Source organism: Manduca sexta, chromosome 22 (assembly GCF_014839805.1).
Source record: "Manduca sexta isolate Smith_Timp_Sample1 chromosome 22, JHU_Msex_v1.0, whole genome shotgun sequence".
In the NCBI taxonomy this organism is placed as follows: Eukaryota; Metazoa; Arthropoda; class Insecta; order Lepidoptera; family Sphingidae; genus Manduca; species Manduca sexta.
In genome coordinates this window covers 2791689-2811733 of record NC_051136.1, presented here as the reverse complement: position 1 = coordinate 2811733, position 20045 = coordinate 2791689, and the positions used below count along the sequence as shown (strand labels likewise).

Here is a 20045-nt window from a genome sequence, read left to right as displayed (position 1 = left end):
TATTGTCTGTAATTATAAGATTTTTAAACCTAACTATTTATAACTAAATTAGCGCAATGAAATGCCGATTAGTGTTATATAACTAAAGCTTGGGTGATGTTCATGTTTTTGAGTTATCGTGAATTCATCTATAGGGCGACTGCCACGCCATATAATATTACTAATATTAATGCGTAGTTACTATAATGTTTGCTTATTTGTATGTTGGTAAGCTCTTAACGAATTTGAAAAAAAATATAGACTATTATCATAGGATATATTTAAATATATTGTCTGTTATTTTTTTAAAATTAACGGCACTGGCGTTGTCCATAGTTCTATGGATACCTGAATGAAGTGCTTTTCTAGTATGAATGGGTTTTGACGCGGGCGAATCCGCGACCAACATCTTATTTTATAAAAAAAATGATATTATATTTATTATTAACACGTTATTATAGTATTTAAACATATTCATTATAATAAAATCCCACTTATTTTACAATAACGATTATAAAACAGTTTATAAAGTCAGTAACTCACAAAGAAAAATGTACGTCATATTCTATTATTAAAGCTTTCAATTAACACCACCATTAATAATAACCCTTTGCCATTATTTACAGGGCTTCCAGTGACCGTAACACAGAATCCTAATTACTTTAATAGCTAGTGATATCCTATGGCTTTGCGTGGGATTTTTTAAGAAACCTTTGTACGATAGTGCCTTCATTGTCTACGTTTCACCCGTAATGTAAATCAAAAGTCGCACATAGTCTGGAATTGTAATAAAGATAATAGTAATCAATACATATTATTAAACAAAGTCCCCTTTTCTGTCTGTATGTATGTTATTGATTTTCTCAAAATCTACTGAACGAATTTTTATTAAGTTTGGTATGGAGATAGCTTAAGACCCTGGGAAGGTTATAGGCTTTCTATCCCTGGAAAATATATAGCAGGACTTTTATTTCGGAAAACTCCTTAACACGGGCGAAGCCGCGCGCAAAAGTTAATACTAACTAAATTACTGAACTAACGCGTATTCTCTACATTTATGTATACAAAATATATGGAATTATATAAAAGTTGGTTTAATGTTCTTTAATATCAAAGGCATTTTGAAATAACATAACTGATACATATTTATCAAGACATGACACAAAACAAATAAACAAAAGTATTATCGATGAGGTATGTTGTGTTCTTACATAAATGTTTGTTCTTTCGTGGAAGGAAGGTCTAATTCTAATCGGCTTCTTTCTTTTACTAGTTGTTCCTTGCAGCTTTACCTGTGACTTTCTCAGATATATCTATACTACCAACAATTCTTATTGTGTTTAGAGCATTAAGAAGGAATAATCACTTAATAAGCAGTTAGAGTCAAGTCGTTTATTTTTGGAATCTTAAAACAAATGCTCTTATCTTATAGGTTACGTATGTATCGATATTCCTCTAATGTCGTGGCACTTGCATATTTGATCATTCCGTATAAAAATACCCTAAACCTTTGACTCCATTATGTTCTATGTTCTATGATGAGGGGCCCCTTTATCTGCACTTAGACCGTTGCAAGTCGGGCCGTTGCACGTGATATGTCAGCTATACGTCTAGTTAACGTAACTCCTTACAGAAGCGCAAAATTTGACTCTACTATTCAAAAGTTATTAGAGCGGCGATAGCCTAGTTGGTTGTGAAACGGACTGCTGAGACGAATGTCCGCAGTTTCAAATCCCAAGGGCACACACCTATGACTTTTGTGTATTCGTTGTGAATTATCGCTTGCTTTAACGGTGACGGAAAACATCGAGAGGAAACCTGCATATCTGAGAAGTTCTCTATGGGTATTTCGAAGGTGTGTAAAGTGTACCATTCCGCACTAGGCCAGCGTGTTGGACTAAGGCCTAATCCCTCTCAGTAAAGGGAGGCCCGTGCTCAACACTGGGACAGCATATAGTAAAGGGCTGATATTATATTATGTATTCAAATATTAGACTTAGAATTCACTGCACTTAGACACACAAAACAATTTTCAAATATAAAAACAAAAACAAAAAGTTCATAAAATCTGTCTGGATGAATAACGAAAAAATATCATAAAATCATTACTCGATAACAAGTTAGGGCAAATATAAAGCTGGAACTTTTATCAGTTATCATACCAAAACTTATTTTATTACGTCGTAAATCTGTGAAGTGATCGGATTTCTCTCGCCAATTTGAGTGAACATTTTTAATGCTCCAACGGAGTCGAGACAAATGTATTGGAATTTTTGTTTATTTTTATTAAAGAATGGTTCATATGTTTTAGGATTGTGGTTGGTCTAAGCTTCTAAGCTCTAAGCTCGAAGGTTCTAAGCTCGAAGGTTCTAAGCTCGAATAACTGGTCGAGTGAACGCTTTTTTGACTGGATACTTAGAGACTGGCATAAGATCGGTCAGAAAACTTAAATCCCTTTTACAACGTGCTTCAAAAGTATGGTTCGTTTTAAAATCTATTATAAATAAAAAAAGCCGTCACGCGTAACAGTCGGACGTGTGTAACTACTTTACTATTCCGGGAACAGTATTTCCGGTAACAGTGAGGGGGTTCAAACTAGTTCGAGGGAGTGAATGTATGCATTTCTAACCGAAACTCAACGGATAGCCCCACCGGGCTTTGAACACGGGACGTCACGGTTGACAGCCGACGTGCGTTGCTACTTGGCCAACGGATCCGTGGCACTGGTATAACAGTTGTGCAAATTAAATGGGGTAAAGTTGAATAATTTAGCCCAATTTATTTAATCCAATTAACTTGACAATTTAGATTATAATTAGTGACAATGTTTAAGTAATATTTATGTTTTGTGATATACCTTTAAAAGATGTAGACTTTGATTCTAACTGTAGTTAAAACTTGCTTATATGGGGTGCCTAAACAGCTTCCAGCATACAAATTCCTACTTTAGCATCTTTAAAAATCACTTTCTAGTGTTATTTGAGGTATATTTATAGTAATTTTAAAATTGCGTTACTAAATGAAACAATATATTTTTCTTCTTCATACTAACACTTTATCATGAGTAATTCTAAACATAGACGTAAAATAAAAAGTTGGAACAAAATAAATATTCATAAAAATAACTTATATTTTACATGCGCTAAAGTTACTATTACTACGTTGCTAAAAGTTGAGCAATATCATTTTTTTTAGTCAGAAATACATTTACTCACACACCATTTACTAAACTACAAAATGATCAACAAATTTGAAACTAAAACCGGGATTTCTGGCAAAAACATATGTTACTCGTAGATAATTTTTGGCATAATGTTAGCAGAGATGAAGGCGAATATATGATTTCATTTAGTAATGCAGTGTCAAAATGAACCTGTATAGTAAAAAAGGCATTTTCATGCCTACTGCCGAATGATGTAATGTTAGAAATAGACATTAAATTTGGACTACGCTATATTATCAACTACGCCCAGATCCAGTGCAGTTAATAAGTCATTCCAGGATAAAAAATAGCGTCATATTGACCAAATTACCAAAATAATTAATCAATACAATTCTACCCCATTCACCCATACGAAACCAGTACATTCATTAGAAAAGTAAAAGGGGTATAAAAAAAAAATAACGCTAACCGCTCAGTTGTTTGAGCAAGTGATTTATGGACGGGTATCGCCCGCAGGGGCGGAAGTCCCTTGTACCCCAAACAGACGTACCGGTTAATCGAGCTTTACTAAGATTTGAGCTCAGTATGTTTTGGTAAGGGTATTTAGTTTTGAATATCATCATCTTTCCCACACTTTAAATGAAAACAAATACATAAAAGAAACATCTTCTAACTAATCAATAAAATAAACAAATTATTTAACTCTCTCCTGCCTTTAAAAAAAAAACAAAAACTTGAAATAAATAAACTAAAACATATAATAAATCAATAGGTATTCTTATTCTAAATCTTGACAACATTTAAGAAGTTGGTTGGCATGTCGCTTCCATTGCAACCCATCCACTTCTATTGAGTAAGTTAGAACTGGTACTAAAATCTCACAAATTTTACCTAACCTAACCTAGTTTTAATATATAACAATCTTATTGGGCGAGTGATAGTTATATGGAATCAGGAGAATTATGAGAGGGTTTTCAGAAGGCATAGGGCATGTTAAAACCCACGCAAATGGCATATTTGCACAAGTAACTAACTGGGAATCAAGTGCCGGTGCTAGATGCCCCATTTTGCCCCAGCCCAAAATTACCTTCTACTTCCACCTGCGTTTATTCTATCTCAATACGGTGTCGACCCAAAGTACTTCTCAAGCAAGTTTGAGAAATATTTTGTTTTTTGCGACCGCCTGCTTAATCTCAGAATTATTTAGAAAATAGTCTCAGGTAAACCACTATAAATCCTACAAAAGTATCACCGGCTTTGGGATTCGAACTCGGGGCATCCCAGACCATACACACTGCCAGACGTGTACCGCGCTAAGTCAAATCTAAAGGCACACGTGCACCATTTTACATTTCCTTAAGGTGGTAGCTCAAGGTCCATTTTCATACATTTTGTTTCGGCTTTAATCTGGGTAACTAAACAAGTATTGGCAAGTAAAGAATTTAAATTCACGTCTAGTTAGTGATTAGTTCTCGCAGTTGAAAGAAAAATGTAAAAATAATTAATAATCATGGATATTTCTGCCTTTAAAATTTCGTCATATTAAATTTTAAAGGCCGAAATATCCATGAGCTACCTTGAGCTACCACCTTAACACAAACAAAAATAAATGAAAATGGGGTAAATTACTGAATATGTATTAACTTTATAACTTGCGCGTGATGGATTGAGGTAACAATAGGGCTGTTAATGGAGCAAACTGACTTTAGTATAAACTTTAGTATGATCTGGCAGTAATCTGTAGCTTACTGTTTATAATGTGTTAAATACAGTGAATTACTAGCAAATAACTTCGCCAAACAGCTATAAATTCTGAATTCGTGAACGAAATTGGATCTTCAGTTGATTTAGGACGTGAACTTATGTAAAATTCTGTCTTAATTGATCCGGAAGTTTGATTCGTTGAGCGAGGTATAATAGAGAGGACATATTACCTCAACGATAGGAACAACGAGGATTAGATTGTCGAGAATTATAACAATTGAATTGACATCCACTACAAAGTGAAATTACTTGTAGAAGATAATCTAAAGAATTGCTAAACTTCTTGTAAAAAATATTTCAAAATCCTTTAGATTATTTAATTTAAAACTAAATACATTTATTTCAAATAAATAATTTCGCGTGGGCAAAGCGACGTTCCATTGTTAAAATAAGTCAATCTAATCAGTTTCACATTATATAAATGTTTGGGTATGTTCAGATTCTTTAATTTAATTAATAACTTTCAAAAATAAGTGTAACTGCAACATATTTCCCTGAATGAGTCCTGTGATCTTCATGTAAGCGGGTACAAGAACTTCAAGCTAAGAAATTAAAGTATATCTCGCAAATGTTAGTAAGAAGTAAGACTTCTTATTAATATTTGCGAAGGTGTTACGATGTTTATTAGAAAGAAATGACGTAATTACTTCGTTAAGTATTTAGTTTATGATGGATGGATGATTAGTTTATGAATGAGATCTCGCATACAGGTAGACCATATTCTATCTTAATTATATTATACGCTCCCACTGCTGGGCACGGGCGTCCTCTACTACTGAGAGGGATTAGTAGTCCTTAGTCGACCTCGTTGGCTAAGTGCGGATTAGTAGACTTCACACACGCTCAAAAATCCTAAAGAGAACTTCTCAGGTATGCAGGTAACCTCACGATGTTTCCTTACCTGTTATAGGAAATGATATAGTACAAAGAATACAGGTATAACTTTTAATAAATTAGAGCTGTGTGCCCTTGGGATTTGAACCTGCGGACATTCGTCTCGGCAGTTCGTTCCACTCCCAGCTAAGCTATAGCTTAATATATTACCTACTTTTAATGTTGAATAGGTACATCTTTCGACTTTTATATCTTTACACGAACTACGCTACAGGCAACACCTAGTCATTACTAAAACTTTCTTTCTTTCTTTTTTTTTCGGCTGGCAACACTCGTACTATAACAAGCAAATTTTTGTAGCTCTGGTAAAATAACTTATTAAAATTAATTATAATTAATTATAATAACAATTCAGTCTCGAAATAGTTGTTATTGCAGTAATATATTGATTATTATTATAGTAATTGTGCAAAAAATGATGTAGTGTCGGATTTAATAGGGTTAAAACATACATGTGTGACCTGAGGCCATCTTGTGCACGCCGTTATAAAGACAATTTTGTGCTCGAGCATTTACTTATAATCTGCTTGATCTATCATATGATGGCATCTACAATAAAATATGGTTGCTGTTCAAATCGGAATTCAATAGCAGACGATCTTAAATGCTCTCAATGTCGAATAGTTTTTCACTATGGCTGTGTTGAACGAGCGGGAAAGAAGCCATACAAGGACTTGACTGCCGAATATAAAAAGTCATGGATTTGTTCTCTGTGTAATAACAGAAGACTCAAGGACCCTGCCAACACATTCCATTCTCCTCAAACTAGTGAAGAGCAGGACAATGTCACGTTTCGGAAAAAACAAGCTAGCCTTGCAGTTTCGACTAATGACAGCCATTTTCGTGAAATCATACGAGACGAAATATCAAAATTATTGGATCAGTTCAAGTCTAACATTCTTCACCAGTTTGATATATGCAATCAGGAAATCCTGAAACGTTTAAATGTGGTCAACGATTCTCTAATTGAAGTAAAGTAGGACTTAGATATTAAAGATAAAATTATCACTGGACTACAAACAGAAAACAAAGATCTGCATTCAAATATAGTTGATTTAAAGAGACGTTTGTCTCTGATGGAGCAACATTCAAGATCCTGCAATGTAGAAATACAATGTGTCCCTGAATTTAAGACTGAAAACCTGTATAAAACTATCAAACAGATAGCGAATATAGTAAAGTATAACATTAATGAGGCTGATATACATAATTGCACTAGAGTATCAAAACTCAACAAGGAAAGTAATCGGCCACGGTCAATAATTGTGACATTAAGCTGTCCCAAAGTGCGCAATGAGTTCCTTGCTGCAGCAATCATATACAACAAGAAGGCAACCACAAAAATGGGCAAACTTAACACAAGTGATTTGGGCATAGCAGGTGAGAAGCAACTTATCTACATATGTGAGCACCTGTCTCCAGCCATGAAACATCTGCATGCAGCTGCTAGGGCCAAAGCTAGAGCCTTGAACTATAAGTTTGTTTGGGTAAAAGGAGGCAACATTTATATAAGAAAGGATGAATCGTCTGAGTATAAATTTATAAAATCAGTTGAATCGCTTTCTGACCTAAAATGAAGAACTTAGTAATTATTTTTTTTTGTGTGATATCCTCATTACTTACTTAGCTGGGAAATATGCTCGTGTAACTCAGTCCTGGTATAGTATATTTACAAATTTTTTCACAACATCTTGAAAATATTAATACTACTGAATAGCCATGTTGTATAGCATGTTTCCCACTATACCTTATGTTATAAATTATAAATAATTATCTTTAAGTTATATGCACCTGGTGCTGCCTACTTAATTTGTTTTGGTCAGCGATATAGAAGTTCTTGTGCAATTTAATTAATATGTACCTTGTGCCTATGTGATTATTGTTGTATTGTATTTTTTTATTGTAATTATTTCTTGTTCTTATTATAGAACCTAACTATAGTGTTATGTTCATGGTATCCACCATAACATCACAATAATAACTTTATGCAGTTTAATGACTAAAATGTGAAACTTTTTTTTTACTATTTAAAGAACTTGAAAATCTTTTGTTTTATGTTGTATTGTATTTTCTTTTCTTTAATTTATTGTATTGCTCAATGTAAGGTGCAAGTTTTATACCTTATGGAATCTTGTACCTGAATTGAGATATTTAGTTGCTCATAGGGCAACTATAACTGTATTACTAGCTGTCAGAATTACTACAGCATATTATAGTGCCTTGTTACTTAATTTGTTGGTTAAAAACCACAACTAATTTTTAATTTTTTGTTACTGTTTTAGTTCTAAACTATTATGATAAAAGAGAAAAAATGTGTTTATCTGTGCTTAGTTTACTCTTGAATTTGTAATATTTTATGTGAAAGTTGTGAGAATACTGATTTAACTTTTATGCTTATTATTAAGTTTAAGTAGAAGTTGTAAGTTTTATTTTGTTAAGAATGCTAATTCTAATATGCTACTGAAGTATTAGTATGATATGGATCTCAATTGCTATTATTAAACTTATAAGAAAAGGGAAGAAAGCAGAAATAAAAAAAAAAAAAAAAATAATAAAAAATACTTAATACAATTACATACATATATATTCAATATGTGTATATATATTAGAATGAAAGCCTAATAAGGTAACATTATTTTCAAACTTTAATGTACTTATGTATATCTGACTTAACTTTACTGCCATTTAACCTTTATTGTTCTTTAAATTTACTGCCTTAGAAAAACTATGTAAATGGCTTATTGTTCTTATATGACCTAGATAATTTCAGGTCACACATATATGTAGTAGATGCCCTGTTACACTTAATGAAAAACAATTATATTCTTTCATGTTACTATCAAAATGTTAGAGGTTTAAGACTGAGTACTACGGAGGTTCAACAACAAATATTGCAATATAAATATGATATCATAATCTTAACTGAAACTTGGCTAAATAATACTATCTATGACTCTGAATTATTTGACAATAACTATGAAGTGTACAGGCGGGATAGGGAGGATTCTATATTTCATCACAGAGAAAGGGGGAGGAGGGGTTCTTATTGCAGTAAAAAGAAATATATATCTAAACGTATCAGTGAGTGGGAGAGTGACTGTGAAGATGTCTGGGTAAAAATTTATTGTAACAGAAATGGTAAATCGCTTAATTTATGTGCTGTATATTTGCCCCCTCCTGTCACTTTAGCAGTGCTTGATAACTACGTAGACAAAGGTAGTAATGCTTGTCCTGACAATGATAATATTATGATAGTGGGTGATTTTAATCTGAGTGGAATTGACTGGTTGCAAAGTAGTAGTGATTGCTATATGGTACCTAATAATTATAATAATTGTATTATTAAAAGTAGTTTGGTTGACTTTATGTCCTTAAGTAATTTAGTTCAGTTTAATCACATTAGAAATAACAAGAATAAAATACTTGATCTTGTATTGTGCAATAAGTTTATGAAGACTGGTGTTACTGAATGTCTATACCCCATTAAAGTTATTGACAAATTACATCCTGCTCTCGAAATAACTCTTGAATTAAATCTTGATGATAAAGTAAATAACAATATATCTAAACAAGTGCCTAATTTCAGGAAAGCCGATTATGAGCTGATTAGAAATACTCTAGATGTAATTGATTGGAATTTTGAGCTAGGAAATTGCCTTGATGTGAATGAACAAGTAGATATATTTTATAAAACTATTAGAAGAGTTATAACATCTCTAGTTCCACTTTCTCCTATACGTAAATCTAATAACTATCCAGTTTGGTACACAACTAACCTAATTAAAATGCTTAAGCGTAAATATAAATATCGTGCTAATTTTAAAAAATATGGGAATCCGCTAGATAAAATTGAATTTGAGTATTTACGTAATGACTGTGATAGATTAATTCGTATATGCTATTCAAACTATATAACATCAATCGAGAATTTAATAACTAAATGTCCAAAATACTTTTGGTCACACATTAAAACAAACGAAAGTCTAGTTCCAACTATCCATCTAATATGAGCTTACACGACACTATAGGCAACAATACTTCCCAGATTGTTAATATGTTTGCTACACATTTTTCCTCGGTTTTTGATAAAGATGAAACATGCGATATTAGGGTTCACAAACTTTCTACAGAGTTAATTCAGGAATTACATGATATAACTATTGAATTGAGTAACATAAAGAGTAAATTGAAAAATCTTGATGTAACGAAAAGTGCTGGCCCTGATAATTTGCCACCGGTTTTATGGCAAACTGTGCAGATCAGCTCTCAATACCTTTATTTATAATTTTTAGACATTCACTAACCTCAGGTATGTTTCCTGACGTGTGGAAAGAGGCACGTATTGTCCCCATACATAAAAGTGGTACCAAAAACTTAATTACTAATTATCGCCCCATATCTATTTTGTCCACATGTGCCAAAGTTTTTGAATCTCTAGTCCAAAGTCATATTTATAATCACGTTCGCAATCTGTTATCCAGCTCTCAGCATGGCTTTATGTTGAAAAAGTCAACTACCACAAATCTTATGTACTATGTAGATGATGTAACCCTATCGGTAGACAAAGGAGCTCAAGTAGATGCAATATACACGGATTTTTCGAAGGCGTTTGATAAGGTGAATCATAGGATATTAATAGAAAAATTGTCTAAAATGGGAATTTGTGGTAGTATTCTTGATTGGTGTAGATCATATTTGTACCAAAGACCTTCTAAGGTAGTTATTGATGGTTTTGACTCTAACCCTTTTATAGCTCATTCTGGAGTTCCTCAAGGATCGAATTTGGGGCCACTTTTATTTAATGTATTTATAAATGATATTCCGGAAGTGTTCTCCTACTCTAATTGTTACCTATTTGCTGATGATCTCAAAATTTCTCGTGTCATTAATGACTTTGAAGACTCTATACTATTACAATCTGATCTTAATAAATTGTATGACTGGTGTATAACTAATAAAATGTTTCTTAATCCTGCGAAATGTTGTCATATCAAGTTTACATTAAAACGTAACAAAGTGAACACCACTTATAGCATTGCTGGTGAAATCTTAAATGAAGTACCCCAAGTTCGTGATCTAGGTGTGGTTGTAGATACTAAGCTTAAATTTACTAATCATATTGATAATATTATTGACCTTGCCTATAAATCACTAGGATTTGTTATAAGAAATGGTAAAGAATTTAAGAATAAATCTACTACCCTAATGTTGTATAACAGTTATGTAAGAAGCAGATTGGAATATTGTAGTGGTGTGTGGAGTCCAGTTTATAAAGTTCATTGTGATCGGATTGAGAGAATACAAAAAAGTTATTAAGACATTTAGCTTATAGATTTAGGCCACCCAAACATGTCAAAACTTACACTGATAAAATTAAATACTTTGAAATGCAAACTTTGAAAAACAGACGTGATCAACTTAGTTTGATGCTTTTGTATAAAATAGTCAACGGTGATATAGATTGTCCACCTCTTCTCAATAAATTCTCTCTTAATGTACCTACTAAAATCCCTAGATATCCACGTCCCTTATTTAATTGTAGATTCAGCCGAACTAACCTTGGTAGCCACTCGCCTGTCCCTCGCTTATCCCGATTATATAACCGAATTGTAGAAAAATCTGATTGTATTGACATATTTAACGACTCCCTTCCTATCTTCAAAAGAAAATATTGAACTCGCTTGTTGAAACCTAAATTCAGTTTTATATTCAGTCTTATATTTAGAATATACTGCACTTATGGTGCAGCCAATTGTTAATTGTTATGTATTTAAAATGTTCATGCTGTGACAGCCTGTAATTGAAACAGCACTGCAGAAATTACTTACCGAATTCTTAAAAAAAAAAACTATGTAAAGTGTATGTTTTGTTGGCTGTACAAATAAATAAATAAATAAATAAATAAATAAATAAATAAATAAAACACGTTATTCTTATGCTTAATTATTTTGACAGTTATCGTATTAAGCAGCTGATGCAAATAGTACTTATTTTATTACATAGCATAGATTAGTGTCTTTGTCTTCTGTATTTGGTCGGTTTATATTTATATGACGAGTAGCATTAACGCAGAAGTTGTGAAACAGCCCCTTAAAGTTCATAGTATTCTCACGTTTCGACAGCAGCACACCAAGGGACCCACAAAATAAAACTTTATCGATATTACGCCACTGTGTGATGTTACCCCAACGGTACATCCCTACCCCTATAACAATATTCAAGCCTATCAAAAGTAAATTAAATTAAGACCTTGAGACTCGTGAAAGAAAACGTAAAAATAGGCTCAAAATCGATACACTGTAAAACCGAATGACAATAAAATTCCTTGGAAGAATTTTAGGTTTTCGTTTTATATACGCTGTTCAGTGCAGAATGTAAATTGATCGATATAATAGACACGTAAGACAAACTAGTACAGATTTACTGTGAAAGATATATTTTGCTGTAAATTTGGTTTAGTATGACCGCCTGATCCACAATTCAAAACCAAAAAAAACATCAACCGAATCCCGAAAGGGTAAGGCAAAGGTGCAACCAACGCATCAATTTGACACCATGTCCATAACTCATATACTTTCTTAAAAGGCGGTGCATGATACTTCTTGTATTGTGTTAACAGCAGATATCACTCACCATCAGATGTTTGATGTTTTGGCGTCTATAAAAAGTAATGAATATTGTCGGCTCAGTGTGAACTATTCATAGAAACTGGCATATGAATATGTTAATGACAGAGATATTTCTATAACATTTTTATTCAGTACATGTGCTGCGAATAAATCGGTTATCGGGTAAAATCTGTTTGAAATAGATTGCGCGAAATGCAAATGTGGAATATGAATTCAAAACGGGTTTAATATAAAATTTTATACAAGATTGAAATAAAATGAGGAATGAGGTTTCAGAACGTCTTTATTAGTATAACTCTAGAGACGGGAGCTTTGCTAAGGCTTATGCTATTCATTGATCTCATATGAAGCTAGTTTTTTTTTTGTTTGAACGCACTGCGATTTTGCTCTGATCTGAAAATTCTTTTACTAATAGGACGTTCAGTATCTCTAATAGATAAATACTTTTGATTCGAATAACGGACTTCTAGCGGCTGGGTCTGCAACGAAATTAAATATTGAATTATAATTTTTCACCAATAAATAGTTTTTAACCATCCATCGTTTTGTCAACGTCATCATTGATTGTCAAAGAAACGAGACACTGATTAGTGTTATAAGTGAAGCTTTAAGTAATAATTAATGTATAATAATACAATAAAACCAGTGAAGAAAAAAATAAAAAAATGTTCATTAGTATTCTCCAGTGGTAGAGTACTTGAAACAAAATGAAACAAAATCTGTGTTACAGTAGCTCTGTTAATATAAGAATTTTAAATTATCTCTATAGTTCTAGAGATTACCCTCTACAAATCTTGCGGTTACAAACTTTACCACTTAATAGTGTAGATTTATGAAATATAAGCAGTTGGTACGGCCATTAGTAACGGCAATTTTTATATTTAAAATTATAACTTTGCCCATACATTAACTTCGCCAATTAGCAATAAATTCACGACTCGAAGCAAGGAGATATATTAGAATATCATAAGGTCTTCCCTTCCCTTTCCTTTCCTTCCCTGACCTTTTCCTTCCCCTACCGATGAAAACTCCGCCAAACCAACTTACGTTTTAACTCTACATGACCGTGTTAATTTACTTTGAATGTTTTCAACTTTTAGGACTTTGGATTGGATTGCTAGAGATGAATGTTAATTATATTTACTGGGTGTTTTCGACTGATACAACTTTGTATTTTGCAAGTTAATTATGTTTTGGTTTAATTTATGTAAATAATACGTTTATACAAAATGTTTAACATTATCGGATGCATGAATCCCAGGAAAACTCAGAGCTGCCGTTTGAATTTAGAATATTATTCTTTCCAGCCAGGTACTTTACCAGACTACCGAGGTTTTATTAAAATGTAATTAATTCATATAAATAAATCTATTTTCAGATTTTATTGCGGGATTTAATTATAACTATCTCCTGACGTTTCGAAGACTGCAGACTTCACGGTTACAGCAAACTAAAGCGTAGGTTGTCCGAAAAATAAATATTAAAATATCTACCTACATATTTTTACAATTATTTCGAAAGTCGGGAGAAAATTAAAATACAAAGAACACCAATAAAATCCGAAAACTAGGTTTATTTCGTTGAATAAAATTTGCCTAAACGTAAGAAATCATTATATAATTAATTCGCTATTTATCCTAAACAAAGAAACTGTGTTTTCTCTTTTTATTTCTAACATGGCATACACCCAAGTATGCTACCGTACTTATGAAGCGTTGTGTAAAATATAACTAATTAACGTCATATCAAAAGAATATAAAAATTTTAGTTTTTACAGTATTTATTCAAATAATATATCACGAACAAATGATAGGGAAGGAACTTGCGCCCTTCATTCACTGTTATAACATAAATTCTCTATAATTATTTATTCATATTGCTGAAAGCATGTAATTACGTGTCTATTACATTTGGTTTAATAAAGGAAATGTGAAATATAATGTTTCACGAAAGATACAGAAGTTTGAATACCAAATGTGTAAATTTGACATAACGAAGAATTATCTATCCAGGTGGATAACCCATTGTTACAGCACAAGTTTACTACATACTATGTATATATATTTTATCTGATCTGTCGTATGTCAGTCCGTCTGAATAGGCATCGGTTTGTCTATCTTTGCCAAAAGGTAGCAGTGTGAAAATTATTTCGGGCAGTAACAACATTTTTCATTTTCCTTTCAAAACCTTTATGTATGATTTTCTAGTGCTTTTAATGTAATGTACTATAATTAAATCAACAAAATAAATCTCAGGAATATTAAAGAATAATATTAAAGCATCCATAACTTAGTAAGTAATGAGTAATCTATGAAACAAAAGACTGAGGGTTCAATCTCCGCACCGTATCAAATCTTTATGTGAACTGTAAATACTAGTTTGGATCTAAAATGCGTTGGAATTAGGCAACCTCTTAGTTACTAATACAAGAATTATGCATAAGTGTAAATATTTTCTTTTTGTTAGAACTATGAAACTATTGTGTGGCACAAAATATATTTCTTCTAATTTAAAGCCAACATACGTAAGATTAATAAATGTATTTATCATTACATACAGAAAGTCCAATGCTGAATATAACTGACTCCCGCCCCCCTCTAAAGACTTTCGGAATGACCCACTGGAAGCCTACATTTAGCAACTTACTACTTGAATATCGGTTCGTCTGTCTATATTGCAGGTATAATTTTAGATATTAGATTATAAGGTATACTATTACCTTACCTATACATATAATTAAATTGTAACAGATTAAAGTCTGTGCATTATAGATAGCTGGTTTTTTTGGTTTATATAAGCTACTTTATCTAAGTAATAATGAAATATACTCATGTTCCTTGACTTATCATAAGTGCAACTATGTTCGCCTACGTGATGAATAAAGCATTTTTTTTATAGATGTTGAATAAAATAAAATCTTTATTAGAGCAACAGAAACCAAAACATATTTTTTGTATTTTTGTATCTGTATTTTTTACACGCATCACATGAAAACTTCACGGATATGTTGTTAGAGATCTAATTGAAAATATAGGCTCCATTTTATCTCGAGAAAATAAAAAACCAGAACTTTTATACCTGAACAACTTTTTCACCAATGCGAAGTCACGTACAAAAACTAGTTTATAAGTAAAATCACTGCAAGATACATTCATTAACCAATCAACTTTAATATTACAAACGACATTATAACCCAGAAAACCTATGTGGACATAAGAAACTTATTTCAAGGGAAATTCGATAATCATTTAGCTGTTCATACAAAAGTGTACGGGAGAAGATAAACTGGTTTCACTCAGTAAAAGGTCCCTAATCTGATACCTTACGTCGATCATAATCCCTTTGATAATATCACTCTGATTCTACAAAGAAGGGATATTCATAATAGAATGAAATTCATTATTTTTAATACTTTCAACGCGATCTTCACCGTCTGTTCTTTGTGGATAAGTCTGCTAAAACCTTTGTAGGATTTTGTTAGGAACAGATCCCGGGTTACTTTCTAGTTTTTTTATGGCTTTAAATGACGAGATGAGCTGCCGCTCGTCAGATGGTAAGCGATACGACCAATCAGTCAATCACTAAACAGTAGAAACACTAACACCTTGAATTGTAAAGTATTTTTTTGGCATTCCACTGCGCTGGCCATCCTGAATCATGAGATTTTAAATCTTATTATGCCGAGTAGTTACACTGGCTACAATGTTCCTCAAACGGAAACTCAACAATGACTACACACTCCTACTTGGTGGCAGAAATAGACATTGCTTTGGTAGCTACCCAAACCACCTTTCGAATACGAGAGAGATTACTTAATAATCAAATATAGTATATTAATAAAATTCCCGTAACGTATAGACTACTGAAACTATTACGTATAGGCATACAGAAGACCTACTACCGAGAATGGATTAATGAAATAGACTCCCCATCTATTATAGCCGTTCAGAGATAGCCCCTTTGAAGCGAAGCACGAGATGTAAAATTATTGTTTCTACGAACTTGCGGGTAAAGGCAATATGTAGAGAGCGGGTTTAAACTTTTTGAATGGAAATCCTTATGCACTATCAATCTACCATCGCCTTCTACATCTTCAAAAATTTTCAATAACCAGGCTTGACAATAAGTATTCTTAATAATACTGTCAAATTATCACAATATCGGATTTACAAAGAGGCTTGATATCTCAAAAAATCTTATCATTCCTAAAACCGTAAGACAAATAAAACCTTCAAAATCCCAAAATATTTTTCATATTAACTAATGACAGTTCCAAATTTTTATTTGCTTAAAGCAGCTAACGATACCACAGCAATTTTCGCTAAATCAAAACAAGTTTTTAATATTTTTCTTTGCAAAAGTCTTGTCAATAGCTGACAATCATAAGAAATACGTTATACAAAATTCATGACATTCAAAAGTACATCGAGCAATAACGTTCGGAACATATGCTATCCAGTCTTCAGCGAAGTTACGCTAACTTCCAAACTTGTGTTAGTTCCCCACAAAGACTTCGGACCAGATAACCTGCGACTATTAGTACAAACTTCGGCTTTAAACATCTGTCGAATATCTACATCTTTCAAAAGTGGTACGCTGTAGACATATTTGTCTTCATAATAATACATAGTTCTACTTTAATGGTACCTTATAGAAAACTAGCTTTTGCTAGCGGCTTCGCCCGCGTGAAGGAGATTTCCGGGGTAAATTTTTTTCGACTTACTTGATATGTATCGTTATATTATGACCGAATAACTCAAAATCATTATAAATTGTAGCCTATGTATTATTCTGATGTATAGCCAATATTACTGTAAAATTTTACCCAAATCCGTAAAGTAGTTTTTTAGTGAAAAAGGAACAAACATACATACATCCATCCTCACAAACTACGCATTTATAATATTAGTAGGATATATGAAATGACAGCTTGATGTATTTCGTATATTGAGCCAGATCTTTAGTAATCCAAATACCTCTCTTTTTTCTTATACTTTATGCCAGTAGTTTACAAATTATTCTGATTTTATACGTTTTTCATATGAAGAAATTTAATCACCATGTATAATGGCCAGCGCCAGCCTCCGCTATATAAACGTACATCTTTACATAAATTTTCACTAGAAAATATTATGACAAGTTTAGTGAATTTATGTTTTATTCTTAAGATATATCGTATATTGTAAAATCTAAATTAACTCTGAACTAGGAATGCGGTCACAACAGTGACAACTCAAGATAATTCTGTGGCGCGGACAACATTGCGTTGCATGTAGTACTAACTTGAATACAAGTTAAATTAAATGTTATATTTGAATTGTTGAAATATATCTTTTTGAATTTGTATATTCAATATAAAACATTTTTACACCTTCGATATTCGATAACTATGGATTAATACCGTAAAGTAAGAAATGAAGAGCCATAAACTTCTAAGTAATAATTATGTTATTGTTTCCAAAAAGCTTGCCTAAATGTATGGTGTTATTTTTACTATTTAATGTTATTTTATTTATATAAAAAAATGTTTATTTTATTCCTTAAAATTTTATATCTACTGCACCGGGTTTGGAAATCTTTCAGTATTGCTATATTAACCCTAAAAAGGGATTTAATGCAGTCAATGAGCAAAATCTAGCTGTAATCATAAAAACTCAATAGACATATTTACCGCTATCCAAAATACCCTTTAGTTAAAAAATATTTTTTCTAGGTTTATTGGAGCGATCAACTCAGTAACTGAATAACTGACGAAAATTCTTTCCTTCTTCGTCTGTATGATTAAAATCATTTTCACCTCCATGTCGGCTACGTCGCCGTCACAACCCAAAAAGTTATAAAAACTGAATTTTATTTTTCTTGAAATTTTCATAACATATTTCAAACTAGAATATTTTAAGTAATACGTTTTAACATTCTTTTCTACTAATTTAACACTCTTATATGAACAGATTTGGTTACTCCAGCTCTGCGCTCTACACTTTGTAAAAAATATTCTTGATAGCCAAAGGAGTTACACAATACTATAAGGGAACTGAGTATAAAGAAATATAATTATAAATAATAATTTTAGAACGTAGCAGTTCTAAAATTAAAGATAATTATTTACAAACAAATAATTAAAATATAATACAGTCGTAATACATCCGAAACCGAATGATACAATAAAAACCATTTCCGAAATTATTTCACGAAAAAATATTTATGATTGTTCAAATAGACGAAAACCTGTTAAGTGCGAATACGAAAAAAGAAATGATATTTACGAACATTGAGGGAATAAAAACACTGTGAGAGAAAGTAAATAAAGCTATAAATCACGAACATACAAACAGCATGTTAAGTATTATTTATTCAAATGAGATACGGAAGCACCATCGCCTCATCGAAACTAACATAGAACCGATCACGAACATCAAAATAAAATAAACTCCCCAACCTTCCTCACAAACTTTTCAACTGCAAATTTAGAAATCGCAAACAGAATCCGATAGTGGCACTCCATTGAATTTTTATGTGAAACAGCGCGAAATTTACCGACGCTACGAGACTTGAAAGTCAAGTTTCACACACGGTTTGAAAAACTAACAACAGCGACAACCGGCCAATCGGACCGTGTCCGAATGCTCCACAACCCTAAATTATCAAACTTACCATGTATACAGGTGAGCAGCCATAACAGCGCGGCGCACAGTTGGCCCGACGATACACGACAAACTCCGCGTCTACGCACCATTTCACTATCATCGAAACACCATCCCACTGAATCTAACACTCGAATCACCCTCGTATGACGTAACAGCAAGTTGGAAAGTTGTTGCGACGCGACCGCCCTGCTCGGAGGGACTCGTGTGACTGATCCAACTCGCTAAGGCTTCGAGGGCGGCGGGGGCTGAGGGGCGATATCAAATGTATCGTATCCTCGCACAGCCGTTTCCCAAAGTAGGGACCACGTGCTGTGTCAGTTTTCGTCCGTATCGGCTATTTGTATTTTTATTGTGGCCGTTAAACGAAACATCATTAGTGGATCACCGGTTACCGGCCAATGTTCGCCAAATTTAATCGTACGGCTTTTTGTTTTAATTCACAGATGGCTTCTGGTTTTTATTTTGCAATTAGGCCGACGTGAATGGTTTTTTAAAATCATCCGGTTTTTTTGCCGATCGATAGGGCCGGTGTCCGTTTATCATGCATATGTTGGGTCTTAATGGGTTGGCTTACCGGTAAAATTACGAGCATACCTAGTGTATTTAATTTTCTATATCAAAATGTTTTTATTTGTTTTAATTACAATATTCTTTAGTAACATAATCAATTTCTTTTTAAATTAATTTTATAATATATTTTTTAAATGCTTATGTTTTTTTTTATTATTATATACAGCTTCAAAGTTATCACTATCACTCAGAGATAACAACACCACATTTCTTCTGACATGTAATTAGTATTGTAGGCGTCCAAGAGTAGCGGTCATTTAATATCAGGTGACCAGTGACCTATTTGTTCTCTTGCGGCTTTCTACTTTAAAAATAATAATTATTATGTTATTGTAGAAATTTATCTTTTCTTTTAGTATTTACATTATCTGCAGAGTTATTTTAGAGTTAATTAATGTC

The 20045-nt window shown here is 32.6% G+C and overlaps 1 protein-coding gene across 1 annotated transcript in view; it reads right to left on the bottom strand.

The window, feature by feature from the left end:
- LOC115442866 overlaps positions 1 to 19299 on the bottom strand; it is a 75035-nt gene extending 55736 nt beyond the window's left edge. Inside the window, exon 1 of the mRNA XM_030168054.2 lies at positions 19084 to 19299. Coding sequence (XP_030023914.2) covers positions 19084 to 19165 — 82 coding nt within the window. The 5' untranslated portion in view covers positions 19166 to 19299. The remainder of the gene's footprint in view (positions 1 to 19083) is intronic.
- Between the last annotated feature and the right edge of the window lie 746 nt (positions 19300 to 20045).